At 40.9% G+C, this 27,638-nt stretch overlaps 1 protein-coding gene across 3 annotated transcripts; it reads left to right on the top strand.

The window, feature by feature from the left end:
- On the top strand, positions 1 to 27,622 carry LOC127357120 (beta-1,4 N-acetylgalactosaminyltransferase 2-like). Of its 3 annotated transcripts, none has more exons than XM_051389332.1 (12): positions 10 to 102; positions 1,264 to 1,403; positions 2,284 to 2,427; positions 13,485 to 13,591; positions 13,933 to 13,970; positions 15,576 to 15,642; positions 16,806 to 16,919; positions 17,651 to 17,737; positions 19,450 to 19,631; positions 20,488 to 20,631; positions 25,371 to 25,599; positions 25,719 to 27,622. In XM_051389332.1, exons 1-12 carry the CDS (start codon positions 100 to 102, stop codon positions 25,913 to 25,915), a joined length of 1,452 nt encoding a protein of 483 aa, XP_051245292.1. In that variant the 5' UTR covers positions 10 to 99; the 3' UTR covers positions 25,916 to 27,622. The 3 variants fall into 3 exon arrangements, with proteins under 3 accessions (XP_051245293.1, XP_051245292.1, XP_051245294.1); XM_051389334.1 differs by having other exon boundaries at positions 85 to 102; positions 20,575 to 20,631; XM_051389333.1 differs by lacking the exon at positions 13,933 to 13,970 and having other exon boundaries at positions 1 to 102; positions 15,598 to 15,642.
- The last annotated feature ends 16 nt before the right edge of the window (positions 27,623 to 27,638 follow it).

The raw sequence follows: 27,638 nt of genomic DNA, 5'->3' as shown, positions 1-27,638 counted from the left end.
CATTGTATTACCTGCAGGTGGTCAATTTGCATGTTGGAATAAGTTCATCATCATTATGAAGTTACATTGTTGTTGGCAAGAGTGGAATGAGGAGACAACATGGTAAGAGCTGATGTTTCTGTAATATTTCTATAAGCTGTAAAGATTCTAATGGTGACTTTTGTTGTTTTTCTCAGCTATAGTTGCGATATAGAATCCCTGTAATGCTCCATGTAGTAGTGCCTGTGTTATGCTAGTTTAAAATGGCAACAGCAGTTCCTGGTTTTCTGTTACGGTTCCATATTGAACTGCAGCCTAATTTCAATATGCAAGTTTTTCCTACTTATGCTCCTTTCTGTATTTTCTTTGTACTCAATTTTATCTGTAAATAATTGCTCTGAATTCATGAAAGAGATGAATACACTGTAATACAATAAGTTATTTTAACTTTAAAAATTACTGAAATATTGGATTACATAAAATATTTAAGTAAAGTTTTGATTAAGTCATTTTACTAGGTATTTTATTTTCACAATACAAATGAAATTAATGAATTAATGCTTTTTTCTGTGGGTTGCCACAGCTTCTTGAAATCCTTGACAGTTTGTGAAATTGAGGGAAAGACAAATAAAGGCAATTAAAAGTGCTTGATTTTATATATTTTGTGCAAGAATAGAAACTGAAGTTCCTTTGTCTGCAAGGTTCTATAAAGTCTGCTTGTGTAACAGTAGTTAAGCTCGATAACTATGTCATGTTGGGTCCTTGAATTTGATAGAACTGGTCCTTAGAAAGACCTAGGCGTGGAAACCCTGATTATTTTACAAAGCATGAAAATGTAAGATAAATCAGACACAAATGTATTCAGAAACAAGCGTGTGCATGTTTGGGACTCAAATCGTATATCACACAGACCCAGTGGCGCTCAGAATTAGTTCCGTGCTCCTTCAAATCTTTAGTTGTCAACATACCATCCATAGCACAAAGTTATAATCCCCTATTTCCAGGATGAATTGTTTTATTTCAGATTTAACCATTGCATGTATATTGCTGGAGGCAACTCACATATCCTCCTACAATAGAACAAGTCTCCTGTAGGTAGCTCATTACAGGGGACTCTTTTACACTAGAGAGCCACACCTTGCAACCTGCAACATTTGGACTGAAGAGGAAACTGTGCTGACGATGAAATCCCATAATTAAGTTTCCTTTTGTCAAAGCTCAAGGTTATTGCTGTTTGTTCTTTGGGAACTATGAGCAATTAAAAGTGTGTGTGTCTCTTCACAGATGGCTGTGTTTCAGAAACCACCACTTCAGTTAGCAGCTGTTGTGTGTGTGATCCTCGTGCTTACTTGTTATTTTATAATATTCTATAACTGTCCTGGAGAGCTAATCAAAGAGGAGGTTCCCAGTACACAAGAACTGAGGTAAAGTCCACTCTGTGTCTGTGTGTGGGGGTCGGGGGGTTGCTTTGAAAACGTTTTAATTTCCTCTGTTTCCATTTTAAACAGCCAGTGTTCTGCCTGAATCCATGTTTATCAGAATGATGATATGTTTTAATGCTAAAAAAGTGACTTAAATTCAAAGTGCTCCTGCAGCATACTCTCAGCCAATCAAACATTTTCATATATATTTTATCATAAGAGTCATGAAATGCTAAAAAGCAGTAATAAGTAAAATGGTGTGAATGAATTATAATTCACACCATTATAATTATAGTAACATTTGCAGAATGGCTGTGGCTCCTTTTTCAGCTGCCTTTATAAAAGCTGTGGGTCACATGACATATAGGGCTCCATGGAAACTGCAATGTGTTTGGGTGGGAACCAGGCAGTCATAGCCCTGGGATAAAATTTCAAATATTAGCAGTTGTGTTTTGTTTGTCTTGACTATGCATCGATTCATCTATAGATATGCAAACTAAACTTACTCTACTTCAACCCGCTCTGTCTCTTCTTCTCCGAACCAAATCTGATTTGTTTGAAACTACAGTATAACATGAATAAACCAATGAAACAGACCATAATAGGGCTACAATTCAATTCAATTTTATTTGTATAGCGCCAATTCATAACAGAAGTTATCTCAGGACACTTTTCAAATAGAGTAGGTCTAGACCGAACTCTTTAAAACATTACATTACTACTACTTATCATGTATTTGTGGAATGGTAAGAACACATCAGCTCATCAGTAGAATATGAACAGTCTGAGCTATTATTCTGCTCGAACCCTCAAGTAATGTTGGACAATGTCAGCGATAATATGGCAAAGAAGAGAACAGATATATTATCCTCCACACTTCCAGGTTGGCACCACTCACTACTCCTCCCTCACCTGGTCCGTGCACCTGTTCCCCCGGCTCAGTGCTCCTCAAAGATTGCGTTCCTAAGGACCAGTATGAAGAGCTGGTGAAGCGCAGAGCTAAGGAGTTCCAACAGCAGAAAGCCAGGTAGTGGGTGGGTGGATGGATGGATGGATGAATGGATGGAGTGCTTTCATTTAATTAGCTACTCTCAACCTGCCTTTATTTGGGACATGTCTTTAATTCCTTTTGCACGAAACTCTTGCTCAGCCAAGATGGGAATTATTATCTAATTGTTTATTAAGACCAGTATGAATGTTCGACTCATCATTTTGTAACAGGTCTCAGACAGAGTACCTGTAAACAGATAAGGTTCCTGTAAAACAGGAGAAAGAATGAGACAGGTGACCATTGCTTCTGTTCCGTGTAGCTTTGCTCAGAATTTTATTAAGCAATTTGCAAAATACCTCTTTTCTTTTCTCTTTTATCCTTTTAACTGCATTTTGTCTTTCCATATTCAAATGTTTAATAATAATAAAAAAAAAAAGTCCTTGAGTGACCCACACCACTTAGCTGCTGCAGGGTTTTGAACAGTTCGTTCTCAAATTCTCTCCCTTGGTCGTGATGTAATTTCCATGGGTAGCCGAACCGTGGGATAAAATCATCAGAGTTTCTCTGCAGCCGTTTTTCCAGACTTATTTCAGGTTGCATAGGCTTGTGCAAATCTGGTAAAATGGTCTACAACAACCAGAATGTACTCAAAGCCTCCTTTACTAGACTCCAGGTGAAGGTAGTCAATTGACACAAGCTCTAGGGGTGAGCTGGTGGTAATGCTCCTCATGGGCGCTCTGATGTGTGAAACAGGTTTTTTCCGCTTAATGCAGGGGCATTTTCTTGTCACGTATTACCTCAAAATCCTGTTTCATGTATGGCCAATAAAATCGATCTCTAGCTAGACCCAGGACCCTCTCGGTCCCCATATGACACATGTCATCATGGAGGTGTTTCAGGACCGTAGCTTGGTACTGGCTGGGCAGGACAAGTTGACTCCTTTGATTAGTTTCCCTGTATAGCAGACCATCTTTGAGGTAGAGTTTTTCCCACTCATGCAGGAGTTTCCTGGTCAGACCACTAACTTCCCTTCTCATGTCACTGGTCGGAGTGCTCTTCAGTGTGACAACTGGACTGATGACAGGATCACCTCGCTGAGATTTCATGAGCTCATCACGGCTTATGGTTGGGAGCAGCTCTGGTGACTGTATAGTTGAACTATGCTGCGACAAGTCCAGGACAGCTACATAGGCAACGTCTCGTTGCTTAGCAACTCTGCTGCCTTACCATATTGCCAGAATGACATCTCTAGTTTCGTTCTGCAGGCGTCAGTGTTCTGGACCCATACGCGATCACCCTGAGCTTTCCTCCCTGGCGTTGGTATAGGACAGCACCTAGCCCTTGTTCTGACGCATCTGTACGAAGCACAAAAGGATAACCAAGCACTGGTGGGTTGGACAGGATGTGTATGAGCTGGTCTAGGGCTCTTTGGTGTTCTGTGGCCCACTCCACTGGAGTCCTGGATGACAGCTGTGCCCCTTTCCCTTTCTTTTGTTTGAACTGAGGTATCACCGTAGCAGTGGTTTTGGCCTATAAGAGCTCATACATCAGCTTGGCAACTCTAGCGAAGTCTTGCACGTAAGTCCGGTAATAGCTGAGGAATCCCAGAAGCTTACGGACTTCTCCAACAGTGCTGGGGGTTTTACTTCTCAGAGCCTGGATGACTTCCAGATCGTTGGGGTCGACCCTAACTCCGTCGGCAGAGACCAGTTTTCCTACGTAACGAATCTCTTTTTTGAGGAGCTCGCTCTTGGTTGGTCTGAGTTTCACACTGTGGCATTGGAGGGCCCTGAGGACGCGTCTCAAAACCTCAACATGATCTTCAAATGTCTTAGCATAGCAGAGGACATCATCTAAGTAGGGGATGCAGCACTCATCCCGCAAGGAGTTGAGTATCTCCTCCATGCTCCTCAGAAATGCGGCTGGTGCTTTCGAAAGTCCAAGGGGATACGCACCCACTCATACAAGCCCCATGGAGTGATGAACGCTGTCAGGTGCCGTGACCCCTCAGCAATGAACCCTTGGTGATAGGCTTTCCCCTGATCCAAAATGGAAAACCAGCTGTACCCACCAAGCGTGTCAATAAGATCTTGAATACGGGGCAGGGGGTGTCTATCTGGGACTGTCTTTTGGTTCAGGAGCCTGTAATCAATACAAAGCCTTAAACTCCCGTCCTTCTTGCGCACACAAACTACTGGGGCGGAGTATGGGGACTTTGATTTTACTATCCACTTCTTTGCCAATAAGTCCTGGATATACTCCTTGACTTCTTTGTAGAGGGGCTTGGGAACCGCCACGTAGGATCGCTGTACTGGGATATGAGTTATACTCATTTGGAGGCTTGGAACACATCCTATATCATTGTCATCCCGAGCAAATGCATTTGACTCCTCATAGAGCATTGTTTTCACCAGTTCTTGTTGTTCTTCATTTAAATGACTTAGATCAACAGAGGGGTGCCACAGCTGGGGCGGCTGGTCTGTTTCACCTTTGTCTTCCCCGCCGTCAGGGACAGGTGAGTCGTCACCATTGGCCTCGACGCTGTCTGCCTGGTCTGTTTCCACTATCTTGTCGATGGGCTGGATACTGCCTAACACTGTGAAGTGGTCCAGCATGATGTTATGTTGTGTATGGTTGCCCACCGGGATCTCAACATAAGGCCGCCTGGTGTGGTGAACCTCAACCAGGCCATCACCGAGATCTAGCTGTTCCAGTTTTAGGTCTGGGTGGTTGACCTCGAACAGCGCCACAGGTGAGGTGAAATCAGCCGGTACCTTACATTTGATGCGTGCAACCTGGCCAGGATGGACAACGACTTCATGCCGACCAACTCTCACCAGGGCATGACCATGAGTGGGCTCCTGGGTCTGTATAAAGTTCACAATTGCCTCAGCTTTGTCACTTTCAAGCTGCATGGCATCTTTCAGCAATCTGGCAATAACACTGACAACACCCATTCCACCCTCCTGCCCTAGGATGAGCTCTTTGAACACATTGAACCCCACTATTAGTCTTGCAAGGCTCACCTGACTGACCAGGAAGGGCACTCTGATGGCAAGGTTTGGATCATCATTGCCAGGTAGGTTAAAGGTAAGTTCAACCCATCCAACATATGGTATGGGCTCCCCGTTGGCTGCAGTGAGATCGAGTTCTCTGTCTCCCAAGAGCTCACTGAGAGGACGTACTTCCCGTTGAGGTAAATATTTTTGTTTCCATGAACAATCTATAATACTGACCTGGGAACCAGAGTCTTGAAGAGCAGTCACAGTATAGCCATTCAGATTACATTTCAATAAGCATTTTTCTCCAATTAGTATAGCGACCCGCTGTGATGTTGATTTGTTATCAGCTGGTGGATTAGGAGGGCTGACGACTGATTTGCTGTTATTTGGGTGGGACTTAACACTATTCTCGGTCACAGCTTGTCCCCCTGCCCTGACCGGGGTGCGTTTCCCGATGGCTTAGGTCTTTTTAAGCATCCCACAGTGCGGTGCCCCTCTTCACCGCAAGCAAAGCAGTGATTGAAGTCAGTCCAACTGCTGGCTATGCAGTTAGGGCAGCCATGTGATCTCTCTTTCCTTAGCTGTCTGCTCTGTTTATTGGGACACTGGCAGGTACACTGGGGCTTAGGATCAGATGTTGATTGTTTCGCTGCTGCTGGAGCATTTGACTGTAGGGAGCTTACGACCTGAGTCAGGGCCTGCCCTTGAGCACTCAGCTGATGAAGTAGCTTGTCTTTAGCATTGGTGTCAACGTTACACTTTTCTTTGCTCACCTCACTAGTGTTAATCTCACTACTCTGTACGTGAGCTGCTTTTGGGCGGGTGCCGCGCCCCAAGCGCCTTTTCCTCTCACTCTCCTCATTTGTTGTTTTGGTGACTTGTCTTAGAAGCATCTCGTCAGTAACTGTAGGGTCTGAGAGCAGGGGCCTCAATTCACAACGAATGTCATCATGTTTCTCATTCAAGCCCTGATAGACTGTGCGAAGGAATAGGTTTTGTGCTGTTCTTGCCTCATACTTAATATCTGAATCTGTCTCTCTGGATGTAAATATCACCTTTTGTTTGAGCCCCATCGTTCTATAGAGAAACTGCTGCGGTGTTTCATGCTCATGCTGTTTGGCGTTCATCAATTCCTGAAACAGTTCAGTGCTACTTTTCTCTCCTAGGTGTGGAAGCTCTTTAACTCGGCTATTGTCATCTCATCCTTGCTGGAGAGCATATCCTTGAAGTTGCCGGGCTTTATGATACGAAACACTGCTCTGGCGATCTCACCCTCAGTGTGCTTTTCTTTCAGTCCTAGGTCGATTTGTTTACTGATATTGCTGTAACTTATATCAGATGCATTATCACCGATTTGCCCACCATGAATTTTGAATTATTTCCTCTGTAGGAGAGGAAGGTCTTTAAAAGCGATCATGCTTTCAGTGGTGTTGGTGGAATGTTGGTCAGCGTTTGAGCGAGGTGACAGCATGACATGCGGGCTGTGGGACTGGTTATGGTCATTGTCAGTAGGTTGAGTGTCTGTCATATGCACAGTGGGTGAGGCATCAGCAGGAAGACGAAACAGCCCCTTTTTTGCAGTCCAAACCAGCTTCTTCCTCTCATTGTCATTCAATAATACAACATCCACAATATCAAAAACAAAACCAAAATACATATAGGCTAGTTATAGCAATGTTCTTACTTCTGAATAAAACACACATTTTCCACTTCTTCATAAAGAGTAATTCTGAGTTCAGTATACAATTGCATTAATACATCCTCATTCAGTCAATTAACAGCTACAATTTAGTTCACACCTTCTGAAAACAGTACCTTAACACATAAAACACATCACATATTCCCTTATTTAATCTCACTCAGTGCAAATAACAAGAAACTAGCATATTGCTCTTAATGACGGGGTTGGTTCAGGAGAAATGCATGAGCTGAAGACTTGCACAGTTTAACCATCTTAACTGCTTACAATATAGATATATGACTAACATTCAATTTATTTACACAGGTAACAAAATACTGTACCAAAGAATAATTTTTAACCCAACATAAAATGTGCTGGAGCCAGAAACTTCGACGTGATTTGCTCACAACAAAAAAAAAGTATACAGCGGCATCATCTTGGCCCACACACACAACAGAGAAACTGTATGTTTGCCACTTGTTCAGAAAACCATTCAAACATATTCAGTACTCTTACAAAATTGATCTAGCATCTCATTCACATGTATAGCAACAAGTGTAGGTAGTAATACAAGTTTTTAAAACACCACCAACCTGTAAAACAGGAGAAAGAATGAGACAGGCGACCGTTGATTCTGTTCCGTGTAGCTTCGCTCAGCAGAATGAGGAAGTAAACAAGAGTCCGTGCGCATGGTGAGTCCAAGAGGCCTCCTGCTGGTAACACTGAATAGCTCTAAGTGTATCATATAAAGAAGGCTTTTGCTCTAACCAAGAGGCAATAATTGACCATTTTGGCACATAAACACATTTCTTTCACAGAAATAATATTTTCAACATAAAGCAAACAAAATTACACAAAATGTGACTTTACATTTTGTGAGCGTCACAGTTTGATACTTTGGTGTTCGTGGTGTGTAAAATGAACTGAAGGTTTGAATTGTGGAGAATCTAACAATGTATAGCATGTCCATATTAATGAAATAATAATTCTTATAATAGGAATAATTCTTCAGTAGCACTTTACATTACAACTTGGTAAAAACAAAAAAATGTATCAGCAAGGTGATCCTGGGGTATCCATGGTAATTAAAGATAATAACTGCCTCTAAATAATAACAATGAAAATGTTGGTAACATTGTTGTTTATTTCCTGTAATAGGGTAATAATGAGGCAACATGTAGAGGTTGGGGGAAACCAGGCAGGTGGTAGAAGAAGAAACAATGAATTGGTAGAATATACAACATGCTGTGATAAAATAAAGATTGTCACTTTAAAGAAGCCAACACAAACTGAAAATATGCAGTCAATCCAATACTGACTGATATACTTATATAATTCTTATTGTTGCTTTAACCAGAGTCCTCTGATCCGTGTGTGAAGTCTGGCTCTCGTCCCCGTTATGCATTCCTCCTGGGTCTGTACAAAAGTCAAAGCGTGGCATGAAAGCCAAGAATGGTTTCTATTCACTGTAAAACAAAAATTCAGTTTGCAGCTGATGTGTATTTTTCAGAATGTTGAAAGAAATTAGATATCCTTTGGGATGGCAGATTATATTCTCCTTCATGTATAAGAAGCTCATTTTAAAACTATGCAAAAAAACAGAGGCCCCTACTTTACAGGTATTGAATGAAATTATATTATTTGAACACAAAAGACATCGTCTACGGCCAGTTCAAAAGGTAAGCTGATCGGATTTTGGTCATGAGATTGGATCAAATCTTGAAAATGGGTTGTTCAAAAAGGAAAGAAGGAATCTGAAATCAGATGAGATCACGGAATCCAGTCCTAGTTTTAATCTGGATCAAACCTTCAGTTTGTGTTGTTCAAAACTTGGCAGTAGGATTTGGATAACTTTGATCCAAAAAAAAAAAAAAAAAAAAAAAAAAAACACACACACACACACACGATTATCCTGATCCCAACAGGGGGTAGGATGTCAAGGTGGATTCCAGGAAGAAAATGTAGTAAAACCTTAAAATTGGTCGGATACATTTGTATTATTTAGTGTATATACACTTTTATTTATATTTTGCACTTGACTTGTTTAACCATTACAGTAATAAAGTAGATAAAGTAGACATAGGCTACCAATTAAGGCTTTCAGTGTAGTAAAGTAAAAAATAAAAATGATCTTGTCCCCGTGAAATAATCCCCCAAAACAGATTTCAATAAACAAATATAATATTAAATTTTTCTGTCAATCACTGTATATTAATTTAAAAGAAACAATCAGAGATGAACCTGTCAAAAATAATTTCTAACAATTGCATCCCTTACTACACGTCTAGTCAGTCCCTCATTCCGACAGAACTCCAGAGTTTGGTCTGGTTCTTCAACAGGCATCATAAACATCACAGAGAGGGACATACACGCAAGTATTATGTTGCATGCTCCCTGTGGTTCCACTCGCAAGTAGTTAAGGCATGCAAAGCGTCCCTTCAGAACTCAATTTAAACGCTCAATTGCACATCTTGTTTTACAATGAGCAGTGTTGAAGCGTGCCTGCGCAGGTGTGGTTACTGCAAGAAAAGGAGTCATCAGCCATGGTAGGAGTGGATAGGCACTGTCTCCTAATATTATGCCATCCAGCCGGTTGGTTTGGAGCTCTCTGTATAAAGCACTCTCCCTCAGGATACGTGCATCATGAACAGACCCAGGCCACTTCATGACAGTTTGTGATGATGAGGTCAGCGTTGCCCACAAGTTGGATGTTGATGCTGCGCCTCCCCTTTCGGTTGATGTACTCCCAATCCCTCTCATGAGGTGCTTGGATATGCACGAGTGCAGTCAATAACCCCAATAGTATTGGGCATGTTCCCCAAAAGAAAAAGCTTGGTCTGGGCAATCTGGTCATCCTTTGGAAGTGAAACAAACTGATTGACAAGGCTGATCAATGCAATTGACACAGCTTTCACTACATCACTCAGTTGATTTGTCCACTCCTATATTGTCACCAACAACTTGGTAGAAAGTCCCAGATGCATAGAAGCGCAGACCAATGAGGAGCTCTTCTTGCACAGATAGACTGTGACTCCTTCGGGTTCTCCGTTGAAGTTTGGCCTGACAAGGTCTGCAATGTACGTAATCGGCATTCCCAAAGCGAAAGAGAGCATACAGTTCTTCAGTGGTGTATTGCTCCAGTGGTTTTGCACGCTCAACATACACCCTTTGACGGTATCCTCTTCCACCAGAATGGTGGTAGCGATGGACAATACCTGCCATGTCAGTACCTCTCTCTAAGTCCTGAGAAAGGCTGAATATAAGATGGCTGTCAAATACCCACCCACCCATTTGCTGACGTGCTTTGGCTTGTGTTCAATTAAATCAATCAATCGTGCCCAAGGACTATAAATACTATGTTCACTACAACAGATGAGGTGGAACCATGGACTCAAAAGGACCTAATTTCACTGTTGCAGAAACCCATGCACTGCTGGAGGGTGTTAAGTGCCATTATGCCTCAATAGCTTCAATGGAAGCTCTGTTGTGGGTGGAATGGTAACTAACAAAAGGAAGAAAGACATTTGAGTTGAAATCACCCAGAATGTGAATGCAATGGGGTCTGGCCAGAAGAGGACCTTGGAGCAAGTGAAATTTAGATGGAAGAATCAGAGCAACAAAGCTTGCTGAAGCAAAAAACACCCAAACAGGCAACAAACTCTTTAAGAAAGGTGAATACACAGATGTGGTTCTGGACATTAGATTCAAGGTCATGTAGGGGATGGTAAGCCTACGATTGTAGAGGAAAGCCAGTTCCTCCTAATGCAGAGGAACCATTTATTCTGGATCTCAGCCCTATTACTGAAGAACAACCTGGATCCTCACTGGTAGAGCCAGCAGTCACAGGAGCTCAGAAAAGAGGCTTGAAACATCCTTTGCCAAATAATGATGCCTACGAATCACTTCTTAAACAAGAAACTGAAAGAGCAGAAGCACAGATACTCCTGGCAGAGGAACAAATCAAGCTGACCAAACTGCAGCAAACCAAAGCGAAACTTCAGATCTTCCTCCTAAAAGCAGGGCTTGAAAATGCTGGTCTCTCCTCCTCAGATGAAGAACCCTGAACATTCTTTATTAGGGACCGAGCACTAACAAGTGCAAGGACCCTATTGCATCGCATGTGTATCATGATAAAAGAAGCAGAAAAGCCTCTTGGACCCATGCCCCAAAACCCACAGGAAGTCTGCAATTTCAATTTTTAATTTTCATAATTTTGTGGTCATTTTGACTTTTTGGGCTTGTATTTGAACGAACTCCTCCTAGGGAATTTATCGGATCTGCTTCAAAATTGGTCAGTACAGTCAAAACATGGTGCTGAATGAACGCTCTTCAATTTGTAACTGTACATTGAAGGACGTGTCCGTGGCGTGCCGTCAAAGTTGACCATTTTTAAGTCCGTGGTCATTTTCGGTGAATTTTCGCCTTGCATTTGAACAAACTCGTCCTAGGGAATTTCTGGGATCTGCTTCAAAATTGGTCAGTACAGTCACAAAATGGTGCTGAATGAACGCTGTTCATTTGTTCACTGTACGTTGAAGGGCGTGTCCGTGGCGTGCCGTCAAAGTTGGCCATTTTGAACGCATGTCACACTGTGATGTCATTTTTGGCATTTCAGGGCTTCTATTTTAACTAACTCCTCCTACAGGTTTTATTGGATCTACTTCAAAATTGGTCAGTGCAGTCAAAACATGGTGCTGAATGAACGCTGTTCATTTTTTGACTGTACGTTAAAGGGTGTGTCCGTGGCAAGCTGTCAAAGTTGGCCATTTTGAAGGCATGTCACACTGATGTAATTTTTGGCATTTCAGGGCTTCTATTTTAACTAACTCCTCCTACAGGTTTTATTGGATCTACTTCAAAATTGGTCAGTGCACTTGAATACATGGTGCTGATTATGAACGTTGTTCTATTTTTATGACTGTACGTTGAAGGGTGTGTCCGTGGCGTGCTGTCAAAGTTGGCCATTTTGAACGTCTGTCTGGTTTCTTGTTTTTCTATTTGAACAAACAAACCTCCTAGGGAATTTATCAGATCTACTTCAAAATTGGTCAGTGCAGTCAGTTTTTTTCGTCCAACATTGTGCCCGTGGCATCCAATTTCAAACCTTTGCCATGAAAGAGGGATTCGTCATAACTTCTGCGTACATGATCCGACTGCAACGAAACTTCACATGTTCGATAAGAGTCCCGCCCTGAACATGTCTATGTGATAATATTCGGTAATAGTCAGAGCGCCACCTAGTGGCAACAGGAAGTATCACGTTTTATACTTTCATGTTCTACTCCTAGCAGGATGATCAGATCCAGCTGAAATTTACTTATGAAATGCAAAACACATTGTTGATGATATGTGTTGACTGTGGTGAGGGGGCGTGTCTGTGGTGTGGCAGGAAATGTTGATGTACCGCCACTAAACACAAATTCGCTATAACTTGAGTGTACATTGGCCAATCGGCTCCAAACTTCACAGGTCTGATAAGAGTCCCGCCCTGAACACATAGTGATAGCGCCACCTAGTGGCAACAGGAAGTAAGTGCTGCATGGAGATTTTGAGCTGATATACGTGAGATTTTCATGTCGTGGTCCGCACGTGTTACGACGGCACGTGACGCAGCCGCAGCATGCCCCGAGTTGCGTGGAGTGCGAGGTCCCATCCATCGCTGCTTGCAGCTTTAATTTTATTTTGTTAACTACTGGACATTTAGCCTTTTTTAATTTAAGACTTTTTCAAAATATCCACAATGTAATTGTTAATGTATATTAGTTTTTTTTTTTTTTTATTTGTTGTGGCTCAGATGAGGGGTCATAAAAGAAATTATGAATGGAAGTGGATGTTTGTCATTTGTGTTTTGTCTCAAAATAATAAACACTTACAGTGACCCCATGTTGGCTCTTCTACCTGTTCTTTACATAGTTGGTAGCCCACATTGTGATGTTGTCCCATTTAAAGCACTGGTAATCCAGATTTGGTAATCTTGAATACTGTATCTGGATCAGGGTGATCCAGTCCAATGTTGCTGTGAAAAACCGGCATAAAAGTAAGACTGATTACCTGATCCTGAATAGCAAAAAATGGGATTTCCAGATCTGGATCATTTTGATCCAGATTAAATGTTTTGAACAACTGGCCCCTGAGAATAGAATTTGTGTGTGTTTCAATGCCAGCATGTCAGATTCTGCAGGTGGTTGTGGATTGTGCAACACTGATGATGCATCTGATTACAATGGTTCCACTCACAACTGGTGGAAATACAGGCTGACTAGATGGCGCGAGATACTTTGGTGGAAAAGGGGCCAAAGAGTATTACTATATTAGCAGTTTGTTTTATGTAAATCTCCTGCAACACACAATGCATGTTTGTTTTCCCCCTCACCACCAACATCCCTCACTCTTTCCAATCTCCTCAACAGGTCACCATCTGAATTATCCAAACTGCTATTTGCTTTGCCTAACTCTCCTCTGCAGTATCCCACCCAGGGTTTTACTGTACGACCTTTGACCCCCACTCTCATACCAGGTATGTTATGTTATACTCTATACATAGTCCAGAGAGCATTTTTATCTATTTGAAGTTTTTAATATACCATACAAAATGACACAACAACAAGTTGAAGCAGTTTGGGTTCATCTTAATCGTAGAAAACACAATGAAAAATAATCACAGAATCTTTGAGCTAAACCTGGTACACAGAAATGTATCACCACAAACAGAACTAAATCATAGTCAGTAGTGATTTAGTCAAGTCTTGAATTTAACATGTCTGGAATATCAGGTAAAATAATCTCATAATGTTGTTTCACAAAGCCTGAGATAGATGTGTGTCTGTCATTAAAAAGGATAGTATCTTTTGGTTCCAGGTTTAGCACTGCATGCAGGACACAGAAGCAGCTACAAGGTTGGTTTGATCCCATAGATGGATGCAACAGATCAGCAACCAACAGATTGGGTGGTTGATACCAAATGGCTGCTGAATGTTTGAAAATTCATTAAAAAATAAAATAAAATTAAATAAATAAAAAAAACACACCCTTAAATAATTCAAGATTTTACATATAAACACATTGAACACAGTATGGTATTGCATTATATAGCACTTAATGAAGATGACACATTTGCTGAAACACCCAGAAAACCATACTGTATAATAATGAAGATAAAGTTGTGTCTATTGAAATAACTTAATTATAGCATGATTAAGTGGCTTTGTGCCAATATTACTACGGTGGATACTGTTCCAAAACGTCATTAAACATCATTGTACAGCAGCCATCTTGGTCTTAACCTTGGATCTAGGGGCAGAAACGTCAACACAGCTACGCGGTACAGGTCTGATTTTGAAAGTCAACATTTATTGAGCTTTACTTTGAAGTTCAGTTTTTCATTTTGTGCCAAATCCATATCTGTATTCTAGTCAGGCTGTCAGAGTAACATCCTTTTCCTCAATAGCCAACATTCAAAGGTGACTGTAGAATGTAATTGAATGAGACTGCACAATCATTGGCTTTCAAAATCTCTTAACCGATGGATCCTGACTTTAAGGTCAGTGGTGTACAGTAGCTGCATAACTTGCAGCCTGTGCTAGCTGTGCACAGAAAGCTCTATGCCAACATGGCTGCTCTTTCCTCTACAAACAGTGGGGCTCTGTTCTTGCTTCCTTTGATTCTCTGATATTGTGGCTTTGGTGTGGGACTGGCCTGCTTCCGTCTTGTCAAATGAATACGTTGAAAATGGAGAAGCATTACATAAACAAATTGCTACCAATAGTCTGGTGCCCAAAGAGAACTTTTTGCATACTTGCAAATGTTTATTTTGCAAGCAAATAATTATATTTAAAGAGGTACTACGTTCATGCTGGTGTTAAAATTGATATTACCAAATTTATGAAAATCTGCACCCTAGCATGTGTAATTAGATATCAATCCCAATCCATATATTACACAACAAAAATATTGTTCAAAAAGGTATGCTGCCCTACAAAGCCTTACTACGCTAACAGTGAAACTGAGAAAAATGGCTTTAAAGTTTTTTGACTGGCCAGCCAAATGCGTTTTATGTAGAATGGGATGTGGTTATGTGCTCATTACATATGTATTATCCAAATAATTTTTATGGCTTAAAAATCATCATCAATGTCTTCTTCCTGACAAAATCTAATTTAATGTTTTATTACATTATTAAATCTGTATTTGTTTCATGTGTAACAAATAGAAATAGATTGCCAAGTAGTATTATTTTGTGAGGTTTAATTGTGAGGTACAGTAATCCTTTGTCCTATCTAGCTAGCGCTAGCTCAGTAATATCCAAGCTATTGTTAGTAACTGTACTCTTACTTGGTTTTAGGTTGGATTTTGTAGTTACTGCAATTTTTACACCGCATTCCCCAAGATGGAACAAGACTATTTTGACCAAAACTGTAGTTACTGCGGTTTTGCTTGGTAGGGCAGTATGGAGGTATGTGTACTTTAGTGCTCTGCAGTTTATTCAAATGTGTCTACTCTAGGTATCCTTGCATGTATCCAAAGGCATCCTGACCACAGAGATTCCATCTGAAGGGGTGAAGATCCAAGGTGAGATTGCAATAGCAGAACTAACTAGTTTATAGATGTAGTTCCTGAGTCCTATTAGCTGACTGCACAGACTGGGAGCATGCAGGACACAGGGGTACATTCAGCACAATATTGTTTCAGAGATGCCAGTGCAAAGATTTAAACATGTGAATATGTAAATAAATGATTGAAGCCAGCGAGCTAGTTCAGGCAGTCAACTCAAGCTGCTATACACAAACAGGACATATCTCGCACTCTGTAATCACTTATCAAGCACACTCCTCCAATCTGGAGGGCTATTTAAGCTGCAAAATTTCCCAGCTCTCCCTCTGCTCTGCTGCCATGCCTAGACACTCTGATAGGTTGGGTGTGTCGCAGACTGTCCCATGATGACAGGGTTGAGCACCCAGGTGTGTCTCGGGTGTGGCTGCAGTGTTGCTTCACTAGAGAGTCAAGGTCTCACCTATTTTTGTAAGCCACATGCGGTTCCCAGCAGAAATAGACAGTGAAAATGATCCGTTCATACTTACAGCAACATTATATACATCTACACCTTTCACTGCAGTTTTAGTGTCTATATCTGTACTACAGAGTATTAGGGCCATACTAAGAGACTTTTTAGGGGGAAATTACGAGAAGTCATAATATTATGTCTACGAGAATAAAGTCGTAATATAACGAGAATAAAGTCATAATATTACGAGAATAAAGTAATAATACAAGAAAAAAAGTTGTTTTAATGAGAAAAAGCTTCGATAGAGTTATCAAGATCTGACGTGACCAGCTCCACCAAACAGCAGCCTCAGCCTGAGCCCAGCTGCCGCTGTTTGTCTCAGTCGTACTGTACAGTCAACAGGTAAGCTAACGTATTGATAATTTTGTCGTTAAACAGTTTTGCTGGCTGAGCCAACGGGCTGACAGTTCTCATAAAATTACGACTTCATTCTCATAATGTTACGACTTTAAATTCAACACTTGTATCTGTTTTAGATTAAAAGCTGTCTCACATTTCTGTGCACTTAATTCATTCGTTAACAAGGCTTTTATTGTATATGTGTTTGGTAGCAGCAGCAAACAGAATAATATGAATATTGCAGTTGTCAAGCATTAGAGTAATTTGTGTTATAATCATAATATTCAAAAAAAAAAAAAAAAAAATCTATGTTGTGGCAAAAAACCAACAGGTCATGGTGAGACAAAATTGATTATAGAGTCTAGCAGCCTGGTGATCCTCAACAACCTGCTGGCTAAAGTGTCCTATACCAGCACTGTCTACCATATACACACTGGAGATCTCGGTATGTATCCAAGAAATTGAAACAGAATCTTTATGTGAAAAGTCTATACTCAGTTGCATTACATGTCATATTGTACTTTATTTTCTTTATCATACCTGATAGTAAATGTAATCAAAAATAATGTGTGTGAATAAATGTGTATCTGTGTTTCTTGTTAAAATAAGTGAAAAATGTCAGTGTTTGTGCAATCTGTGTATTGTTCTTAGATTCACTGGGATCTTAGTGTTATAGTGGATAAAGGTGTGGACCCAAATGCAAAGACTGATCCAGTTTGGTGAAGTTAAGTGCTTTTGTTTTCAGATAAAAGGGTGATGGCAATGGTGATAACTTACTGAAGATGGCAGGCTTATAGGCAGGCAGAGAGGCCGGTTGGCAGACACGAACGCAGGTGAAGTGTAACTTCCATGGAAGACAGACACCGGCACACTGACAACAGAAAACAGAATGCTCTGGCCCTAAATAGATGGAACACTGGGGTAGATATACTGTTTGATAGATGAGTTTATTGAAGGCAGGTGAGCAGACTGGGAGAGTTGATGAGTTCATGGCAGAAAGGTGTGTGGAGCAGAGCTGGAAGGCAGGAGGGGAAACCACACCTACAACACACAGACAGGAGACACAAGGGAGGGGGAAACACAAGGAAAAGGCAAGGATACAGCCATAGCCATGACACTTAGTTCGAGTCCACCTTGTTTTCTAAATGTCAGAATTCTGTCCTCTTCTGTACTCAGCCTCCTTCCAGTTTGACAAGCATGAAGCCGTGTTTCCCATTACCATCAAACAGCCTCAGGTGCCAGTCCTATACGACATGGGAACAGGTAGGAGTAAACTTATCGTGGCGCTCTGGGGGTTAAAAGTCAAGGTGATACATTTTCAGAAATGGAACAAATCCAAAAACGCCTTTTGGTGGACATGATAGCCATTTTACTTTCCGCCATACCCAAATGATGTATTTTGCATTTCCTGAACCAAACATGATAACTTGAATCAGAGGTGTAGTGCTATTTGCACGGCTAAGTTGTAGCTTGTTGCGAAGGTTGCGTAAGCACCTATAAAGAGAGCAGTGCTACTGAATCAATCATTACATGAGTCACTGTTAGTAAAGTAACAGATACCCCAACTTTTTGTATTCCTGGAAAGTCCTGTGTCATGGTGCATACAGTTGGAAGACGGCCAGCTGTCCGGTATCGATTGACACAACCATGTGGTAGATGAATGTTTTAGGTAGGGGAGTTAATGTATACGGTTTGGTCAGGGGTTGTGTTTTATGGTAGGAAACGACCGGTCAGCAGTTGGTCACACACAGTCACAGGGTCAGCTCACAGGACCATTTGTGAAAGACCTCAACCGTCCATGTGTAAAATAGATTAGGAATGTAGCTAGGACAACAGCTGTATCCTGTTTAATGATGTGTTGGGTATATAAGGCAAAGCATTCTCGAAGTCTGGGGGGAACGTCTATGCTGTGGTCTTCCCTTCATGCTGCATGAGTAAAGGAATTTGATTAATCCCCCTAGGTTTGTAATTCTTCAGAGATCTAGCACCTCTCCAGATTATGGAAGAATTTCCCCGACAACCAGGTTTCCGTGCAGCATAACATTGAAGATGAAGAGAAGTCTCTGTTTTTCTCTACCAGTAGCTCAAGTTCGTCCAGTTTGTTACACTGTGAACGCATCATGGACAGAAACATTACCGGTAACGGTGTGCATGACATACACTTTAGTGATGATTGGATCTTCTAGTGCTTAAAAAATGTATACATATATATATTTCAACCGGATCCTGATTTCCTCACTCATTCCCACGCAGCCCAGCAGCACTATGAGTAGACTTTATAATATCATGTCTGTTGCATACATGAACCCTGAACCATACAGTGATTATAAAGAGTAGAACAATATTCACACTTACAACTAAGCACACTGTAATGCAAATTACGTGTCAGACTCAGACTTAAAAACACACACACACACACACACACACACACTATGGAGAGTTAATGAATGATAAAGAGAAACTTTATAAACTTTGTGAAACGCTGTTTACGACATTGGTAATTATTTTTGCCTTCTTTTAAAGTCAACATTAGGATGCTTTTTTCGCATTTTCAGTGATTCCAGCAACCTTGCTTGCAGCCAGCACATGAGAGTTCAAGGATGGACTAGCTTGCCTGTGGAAGAGTTGACCACAATGGCCCTTTGTAGCTGAGGCTCATCCAACCCAAGACTGTTTGAGATATTTGGTGCCAACTCAAGTGCTTGTGCCCAACAGTGTCCTTCTTAGTACACTGCTCTTTCGAGGGGCTGAACCAGTGTATCCTTAGTTGGGGGATTTGCGCCATTTTTTTGTCTGTTCTTTGTGAACAACTCAAGACAAGCTTGATAGATGTTGAACGATGTTGAGTTTGCTGTTGGTGCGACCATAGAGGAGAATTACCTTCTCTGGAAGTGTATGCTGTTCATGCTACACTGTGTCTTATCGCCTTGTCTTTTTTCTTGAAATAACTTTTTGCCTACTTCTCTGTCTGTCAGATATCAGCTCTCAAGTCACCATCACTACAAAGACATTCCTGCGCTACAGACAACTCAAGGTGTTGTTGAATAGCATCCGGAGTTTCTATAGCAACATAGAAGTCATCATTGCAGATGACAGCTTTGAACCAGAGCACATTACTGGAGAACACATCCAGCAGTACATCATGCCTCCAGCGCAGGTACACACACACACACATACATTAATTTATTATATCAACACATATAACACCTTGACCACATCTGAACAGAAAAAACGATCCAAATATTTGACAGGTTGGACTAAAGTGGCCTTTGTGTGTCAGTCAATTTAATTAATCATATATATATATATATATATATATATATATAAAAATAACTAAAATATCTGTTAAGACCAGGGGCTTCATTTACAGAGGTTGCTATGCAAAAAATAAATAGCCAAAATGGGATTTATGGAGAAATTATATGCGACAAAAGGTGTGCATTTTTATGCATGCTTTCAACCATTAAAAAAAAATAGACAAAGCAGTCTTTAAACTGAGCTCTCTGCACCTGGAATATATTATGCCAAACTCCCTTAAAGAAATATTACATATTGATATGACACAGATCGTTTAAGTCCTGTAAATTGTGAGGTGGGGCCTCCATGGATCTGCCATCACGGAATACTATTTCCATGAATGGTCTGCAACAATGCTTAGGAAGTTGGTACATGTTAAAGTAACATCCACATGAATGGCAGGACCCATGGTTTCTCAGCAGAATATTGCTGTCTAATACTTTATGTATCATTATAGGTAAGCATGAATATAAACTTATTTACAGATGATCATTTGATGTATTTAACAGTTTTTTCCATTTGTTTAAAGCATTTGCAGAATAAGCTTTACCACACTTTGACATCAAAACAGGAACAAATCAGATCACTATTTGAACTTTTTTATTTTACTTTGACTAGTGTTTGACTGTCATATAATCAGTCAATAATCTGGATTGCATTCCTCTAAAATGAACATTATAAAAGATTCCAAATGTGAAGCGTGTATCCTCCCTTAGGGCTGGTTTGCTGGCAGGAATCTGGCCATCTCCCAGGTGACCACCAAGTACTTCCTGTGGGTGGATGATGACTTTGTGTTTACGCAGGACACGAAGATAGAGAAGCTGGTGGAGGTGATGGAGTCAGTCCCTGAACTGGATGTGGTGAGGATGAAATAGCTCATGTATTATTTCAAGATAGATAGATAGATAGATAGATAGATAGATAGATAGATAGATAGATAGATAGATTCTTTGTCCTTTTCAGGAAATTTGTTGCCACAGTCTGTACATACAAGTGTTGGGTTCTGGCCATGTGTTTAAACAAAGAAATGATCATTACTACAGTGAGGCCTTTATGTAAGCAATAAAGCCTGCTCGTAGTGACTAAAGACAAAGAAAAAAGGCGCCAGATCACAGCCCCCTCAGCGGGGGGCCAAGAATGCGGCCAAGGTGTGGCATGAAAGCAATAAACGCCCAAACACCGGCCCTTCATTGGTCAGATTCCCTCGGACCCCAGACCTGTCATCCCGGGTATTGAAGCCCGAGAGACGCTCTTCTCGCTCTCTTCTCTTCTCCCTTCGCTCTCTCGCTCACCTCGCTCGACCACACTGGGTGATGAGTTTTGGACCCTGACACGGCCCAACCCACCGACGACGCACGACAAAGGATTATAGCACAGCACCAGAGCCTGCTTTCTCCTGGGATCCCTGACCAGCGCACTGCTAACGGAAGACACATCTGCAGCTTTAGACAGAAGGTCTGCCAGCTGACCGAGTCGTTAACTCTGCAGAGCAACAAACGAAACGCCTGTCCCCTTGTTACCTGCGCCACCGGACATCGCACAGCAGAGGCTGTTTGGACTTCAGATCACAATTCTGATCAGTCTGGCTCACAGCCAGTCCAGCTGATCCACGCAGCACCCGCGACTCTTCTTCATCTTCCTTTGGACCGTCGGTAACGTACTGGGCATAGACAGATAACTTAACAGAGTTAACGGCTAAACAAGGACTGTTTAATTACTGTTATTCAGGTTATTGTGGTATTGTGATGTCGATTTGATTAATGCAAGTTACTGTAGTCTTTCAGACAGTGCTAAGGTGATGTTAGTTTAATGTTATGCTTCACACAGACACCGTCTTTGCATGCAATTAACTCCCTTTTAACGGCACCGTTAATCTACAATCACACACACACACACACACACACACACACACACTCGGCCTAAACCTCGTTACACACTAGAGGTGTTGAAATTATTCAAATAATCGATGCATCACGATGCAGACATGGACGATGCTGCATCGATGCAGTGGCCGACCATAATTGATTATAACGCAATGATGTCCAGTTTTTTGGCCCGGCATAAACATCAAATGAAAAATAACATTCTCATAGCCTAACCCGTTTATCTAGACCAGTACTTCAAAAGTGGGGCGCGACAGGCAGGGGACTGGGGGAGGAGAGATGGAGAAGTTTCTGACAGGAGTAAAAAGAAAAACGGAGGAGGCGTCAGAGGCAAGAACAGCAAGTGACGGTAACCGGCATAAACGTAATAAGACCAGGAAATACGACAAAGCCTACATAGCCCTGGGTTTACCGTGAATACGGTCGGAAATGAGGAAAGACCTGTGTGTGTTTTATGTTTAAAAATTCTGGCAGCGGACAGCATGAAACCAAACAAATTAAGAAGGCACCTGGAGACCTTACACCCCAGTTATGTCAATAGGCCACTGGACTTTTTTCATCGAAAGCTCGATGAGTATCGCCAACAGGCCGGTCATTTAGTGAGCGCGGCATCAGTAAATAAAAACGCACCGTTAGCCTCGTACAAACACTGCCACATCTCAAGGTGCAAAAAACCATCACACAATAGCAGAGGAGCTAATACTCCGGCAGCATTGGACATGGTCACAATCATAGGTGAGAAAAGTGCTGAGACACTGAATACTGTCCCTCTGTCTAATTACACGATCGGGAGACGTGTGTGTGTGTGTGTGTGTGTCTGTGTGTGCGTGTGTGTGTGTGTGCTGTCTGCTGTGTTCAGACTGTTAAATAAAAAATATTGTTTATATCTTACTACTTGTATTTTTGGATGAAAACAACCATATGAAGTAATATAGAAAACTGTATTATATTGAACTATACAGTATCTTAATGCATTCCGTCAAGTCAAATATCCTATATGGCTTTAATAGAGAAATGTATTTGAAGCATCATGATGCATCGAGAAATCGAATCGAATCGCTGACATGATAATCGTAATCGAATCGGGAGATCAGTGACAATTCACACCTCTAGTACACACACGAGGAGAGGGAACTCAAACGCTCCCGTTTCTCCATTCTCTTTGTCTCTCACCAACACATGTTTCATACCCTGAAACATCTGGTCAGAGGACAAAGGACACACACCTTTCCTGGCACGCAAACCCCATGCAAACACACACACACACACACACACACCTTTTTCCTCTAATTTAGTTCCTTTAAGTTAGATTGTATATAGTGTATTCTCCTCTGTTTGCTTTTATTATATCTCTTTAATAAATGCTTGTGTTTATAAAAGAGTGGGTGATACCAACCTCTTCTATGCAGAACTCCAAAGCTCCCACTTTAGCTATTAATAATGATTTTGGCTGTAGTTATTAATTTAATTAAAGCTGCAAGCAGCTTTGAGCGGGACTTCACACTCCACGCAACTCGGGGCGTGCTGCGGCCGCGTCACGTGCCGTCGTAACACGTACGGACCACAACATGAAAATCTCACCTAAATCAGTTCAAATCGCCATGCAGCGCTTACTTCCTGTTGCCAGTAGGTGGTGCTATCACTATGTCTGAATGTTGTCATGTAGACATGTTCAAGGCGAGAGTGTTGTCAAACACGTTAAGTTTCATTGAAATTGGACCACGTACGCTGAAGTTATGAGGACATGTTCAGGGCAAAACTGTTTCAGAATATATTAAGTTTATTGGAGATTTGACATTGCACACTGAAGTTATGAGCACTATTTTGTGGCAAATCAGCTGAAATCGACAAGTTGTCACTGGCACGCAGTTTAATGTACAGTCACAGCTCAACTTTTGTATGACGTTTGTATGACTTTGTCATACATATGACGACAGAATTCAAAGTGGCCAACTTTGACCTCACACCACAGACACGGCGTTCAACGTACAATCTGAAATAGCACAACTTTTAATCAGAACCATTTTTTTTGACTGTACTCACAAATTTTGAAGCATATCCGATAAATTCCCTAGGAGGAGTTTGTACAAATACAACGCGAAAAGTTCGCCAAATGTGATGGCCGACTTCCTGTGGGGTTTCGGGTATGGGTCCAAGAGGTTTTCTTGTACGTCCTGGCATGTTACACGTGCCTACCGAGTTTCGTACATATCGGTGAAATGTGGTGCCGGGGCTGCTGTTTTTTTATCCTGTAGGGGGCGCTACAAACACGACAAACACGATTTTTGGTATGTGAGCTACAGGCACCACTCTACACGTACCCTGTGAATTTCATACTCATAACTATTACGGTCTCTGCACAGTTATTTATCCTGCCACCAGAGCGCCACCCAGTGGCCTGATTTTTTTTCCTTTTTAAGTGAACCTCAGGGAGCCATGGGCAAGCATCCTACCAAGTTTCATTTTAATCACACGTACCATTGCAGAGATACACACTTCTTCATTTTAAAGAGTGCCACCTAGTGGCGATGGTCTGAAATTGTGCACGGTGCCTAAGGAAGACATGAGGAACTTGGACCCACGTTTGGTGTCAATAGGACAAACCAATGTTGAGAAATGGTCCTCTTCCTTTTTTGACGAAAAATCTACAGGAAGTCTTAATTTTATAGAGGGGCTTATTTTTGAAATTTCAAAAATTTTCAAATTACTTTGTTTGCCAGGGCAGACCCCAGGTGCTAGGTGAAAAATTTCGTGCGAATTGGACAAAGCGTGTAGGAGGACCACGTAAAAGTACTTTAAGGACATTTCTCACTCTAACGAAAACAAATTATAGGCGGAAGTGGGCGGGGCCTATATTGAGAGATTCAGCTCCATTCACCGAACGCCTGGATATAAGTTTTTTGAATGTGCGACAAAATGTAAAAGTTATTAAGTAACCAAAAAGTGAAAATACTTTTCTCAATGGTAGTGCCACCTAGTGGCCGACCCGAAAAAGCATAGAATATCAAATTTTTCACCAGGCCTGACAACTTTGCCAAATAAAATTGAGTTTTCGTATATGTTCAGGGGGGCAAAAATGCAGTCGAAGGGGGCTAAAAATAATAAGAAGAAGAAACGAAGCAAAAACAATAGGGACCTCCAGCAGTCGCTGGCTCGGTCCCTAATTATTAATCTGACTTCTAAATTAATAGTTTAGTGTATTTTTATGAAACTGATCAATCGATTATTAGTTATCGTTCCCTTATTTAAGGGTTGTGCCCCAAGGATCTTTAATATTAATTAAAGTAATTTTCTATTATCTTTTGATAATTATAAATTTTGATAACCGTTAATTGATTAAACTAATACAGTTAGACCACTGTAACACCCTACGACATGGAGCCCGACACACATATACACACATTACCACAGGATAGACATTTAAACACAGCACGGACATTTAAACACAACACAGGTAACAACACATAATCATCAAGTACATCAAGTAAAATGTTATTATAATGTGAGTGTATTGTTATTTGTCTCATGTACTCGATGGAGTTCTTGTAGCTTTATGTTACTCACTTTGCTTGAAAGGTTTAAATTCATTTGTAACTCATCTCACCTCACTGTTTAACCTCCTATGAACCTGCCTTGCTCTGTTCAGGGTTGGGCTAGGGGCAGGTACACAAAGGACCTTTTTCTAACCAATTCTCTGGTGTCTCTCTTCTTATCAGCTGGGTGGGAAAGTAGATGGGAACCAGTTTTACTTCTATCTTCACTATGAAGAAGGTGAGGAAATGGAAGGCGGCTGTCTGGATAGGAAATCTAAGCAGAAGTTCCACCCTCTTCCTGGTTACCCACAATGCTCTCTGGCCAGTGGGGTGGTTAACTTCTTCCTGGCTCGTACAGATGCCGTACAGAGGGTGCGATTTGACCCTAAACTAAAGAGGGTAGCGCACTCAGGTAGGTCCAGATGCAGACAGAGTTAGCAGTGGCAGTGAGTCCACAGTCTTTTAGGTATTGTTGACCATGATACAAGCTGCTGTTGTTTTAAAAGGGCAAATGTTTGTCTCTGACTCTAGAGTTCTTTATGGATGGGCTGGGCTCCTTGCTGGTCGCCAGCTGTGGCCACGTGTCCATTGGCCATCAGCCCCATAGTGCTCAAAACAAGGATGAGGCTCGCTACGTCAGGTTCAGACACCCTCAAAAGAGTGATGAGGACTTCAAACTGCAGCTCCACTTCTTCAAAAATCACTTAAAGTGTGTTCGATATGAATAGAAGAAGACTAGAGGACACTGTGTTACAGACTTCTATTTGTGTGTTGCTGTATAAATATGTACACCTAAGTCAAGACTTGGTCAGCGCCTTCCAGAATCTTTTTGTAGCTTCTCCATTCTTGGTCTTCGCTTAATCAATATTCACTCAAATACAGAGGACCATCTCTTTGGAACAATCTACTTCCATCACCACAGTCAATATCTACCATATCTTGATTTAAAAAACACATCCAAAGGTCCTTAATAAGCAAAGATTCACAACACTTTATGGATCTCAATATATGTATTTTACCTGGTAAAATAATTGTACATTTCTTTTAATATTGTTTTTCAGCTGCTTGAATGTTGTATTATACACTCTTTGTTTTTATCTGCTTTTATCTTTTTAAACTGTGACTAGATTTATAAAGGGGGAGGTATCAAAACTTTCCTGCACAATGTTCTGTACCTTCAAATTCTATATGTATGTATGTATATATATATATATATATACATACACTGCATAATGTGCAAATAGAAAAAATAATAATATACAGAATCAAACCTCATATAGTCAGACAGTAAGGGCTGCTAGTTAGTATACACATTTCTGATCCGTTATTATAACTAGTTTAACAAATGAGCCATGGTGAAGGGATACTTCCAAGTCTCTTACCTTCACATATGTTGTGATAGGACGTTGCATTTAACCCTTATATGCATTAGGCCTGTTTCTTTGCAAGAATCTGGCGATTCTTTGTATTGATCACAGTCCCTGCAACATCCAACATCTTATGTCTCAGTTTACGTCTACAACACTGCTATCTAGCCATTGGGGATTTAAACACAAAAATCGATAGTGTTTTCAAGAAAAAATATCACAAAACAAAATGTTGCAATATGATATTTTTCAATCTTTTCTTACACCCCTAATAACCAACCCATGGTCTTTATTGATCCAACTGACACTTAAGCACTCAACTCTTCCTGTTATCTGTTTTTAACAATGATCTGGTGTTAAAAAGGTCAAGATACTGTCCACTGTGCTTTATTTTGAACGTGCAACTGGATGGAGCCACCATTGTTGATTCACAAACAGTCTTCTTACTGCATCACACCTAGCATGGTCTGGCTACAGACCGAAGCCTGGCAAGATGGATTCTAGCTTGATCGTGTGATTCCGTGATCTTGCGAGGTTATCACAGACAGGTTAAGATGAAAGTTTAGTTGAGTCAAAGGCAAAGGTCAGGTTGTAAACATTCTGATAGACTTAAGCGTGACAGATTTGATATATAGCTTAATCTGCGTTATGTAACTGCTGAGTCACACATGTTATTTATTTCATCCATCTATCTTACATTATAGTTTTAATTAATTCTTTTGATGAAAAATGTAATACATTTCATCATTGTTCACCATCATGGAGCCATCACATTGTGGAACCAGTTACCAACTTTCATCAATTAAGTTTTAAAATATTTCTTTAAAAAAAAACTGTAAATAATAATAAATAATTCCACTGTTTGCTGAACTAAAATGGATTGTAACTGGATGTATTGTAATATTTAATGTGCCTTTGTATGGTCTTACTTACATAGACTTACATGTGTGTTATGTGTTTTCTTTGTATGTACGTTTTTTTGTGTGTGGACCCCAGGAAGAGGGCTAGCAAACTACAGCTAATGGGGATCCTAGAATAAAAAACAAATAAAGAATAGTTCTAATTTTTTCCTTCATATTGTCAT

The sequence above is a fragment of the Dicentrarchus labrax genome, unplaced genomic scaffold (assembly GCF_905237075.1).
Source record: "Dicentrarchus labrax unplaced genomic scaffold, dlabrax2021, whole genome shotgun sequence".
Lineage (NCBI taxonomy): Eukaryota > Metazoa > Chordata > Actinopteri > Moronidae > Dicentrarchus > Dicentrarchus labrax.
Note: the sequence above shows the minus strand (reverse complement) of the source record. Positions and strands in the feature narration are given on the sequence as shown.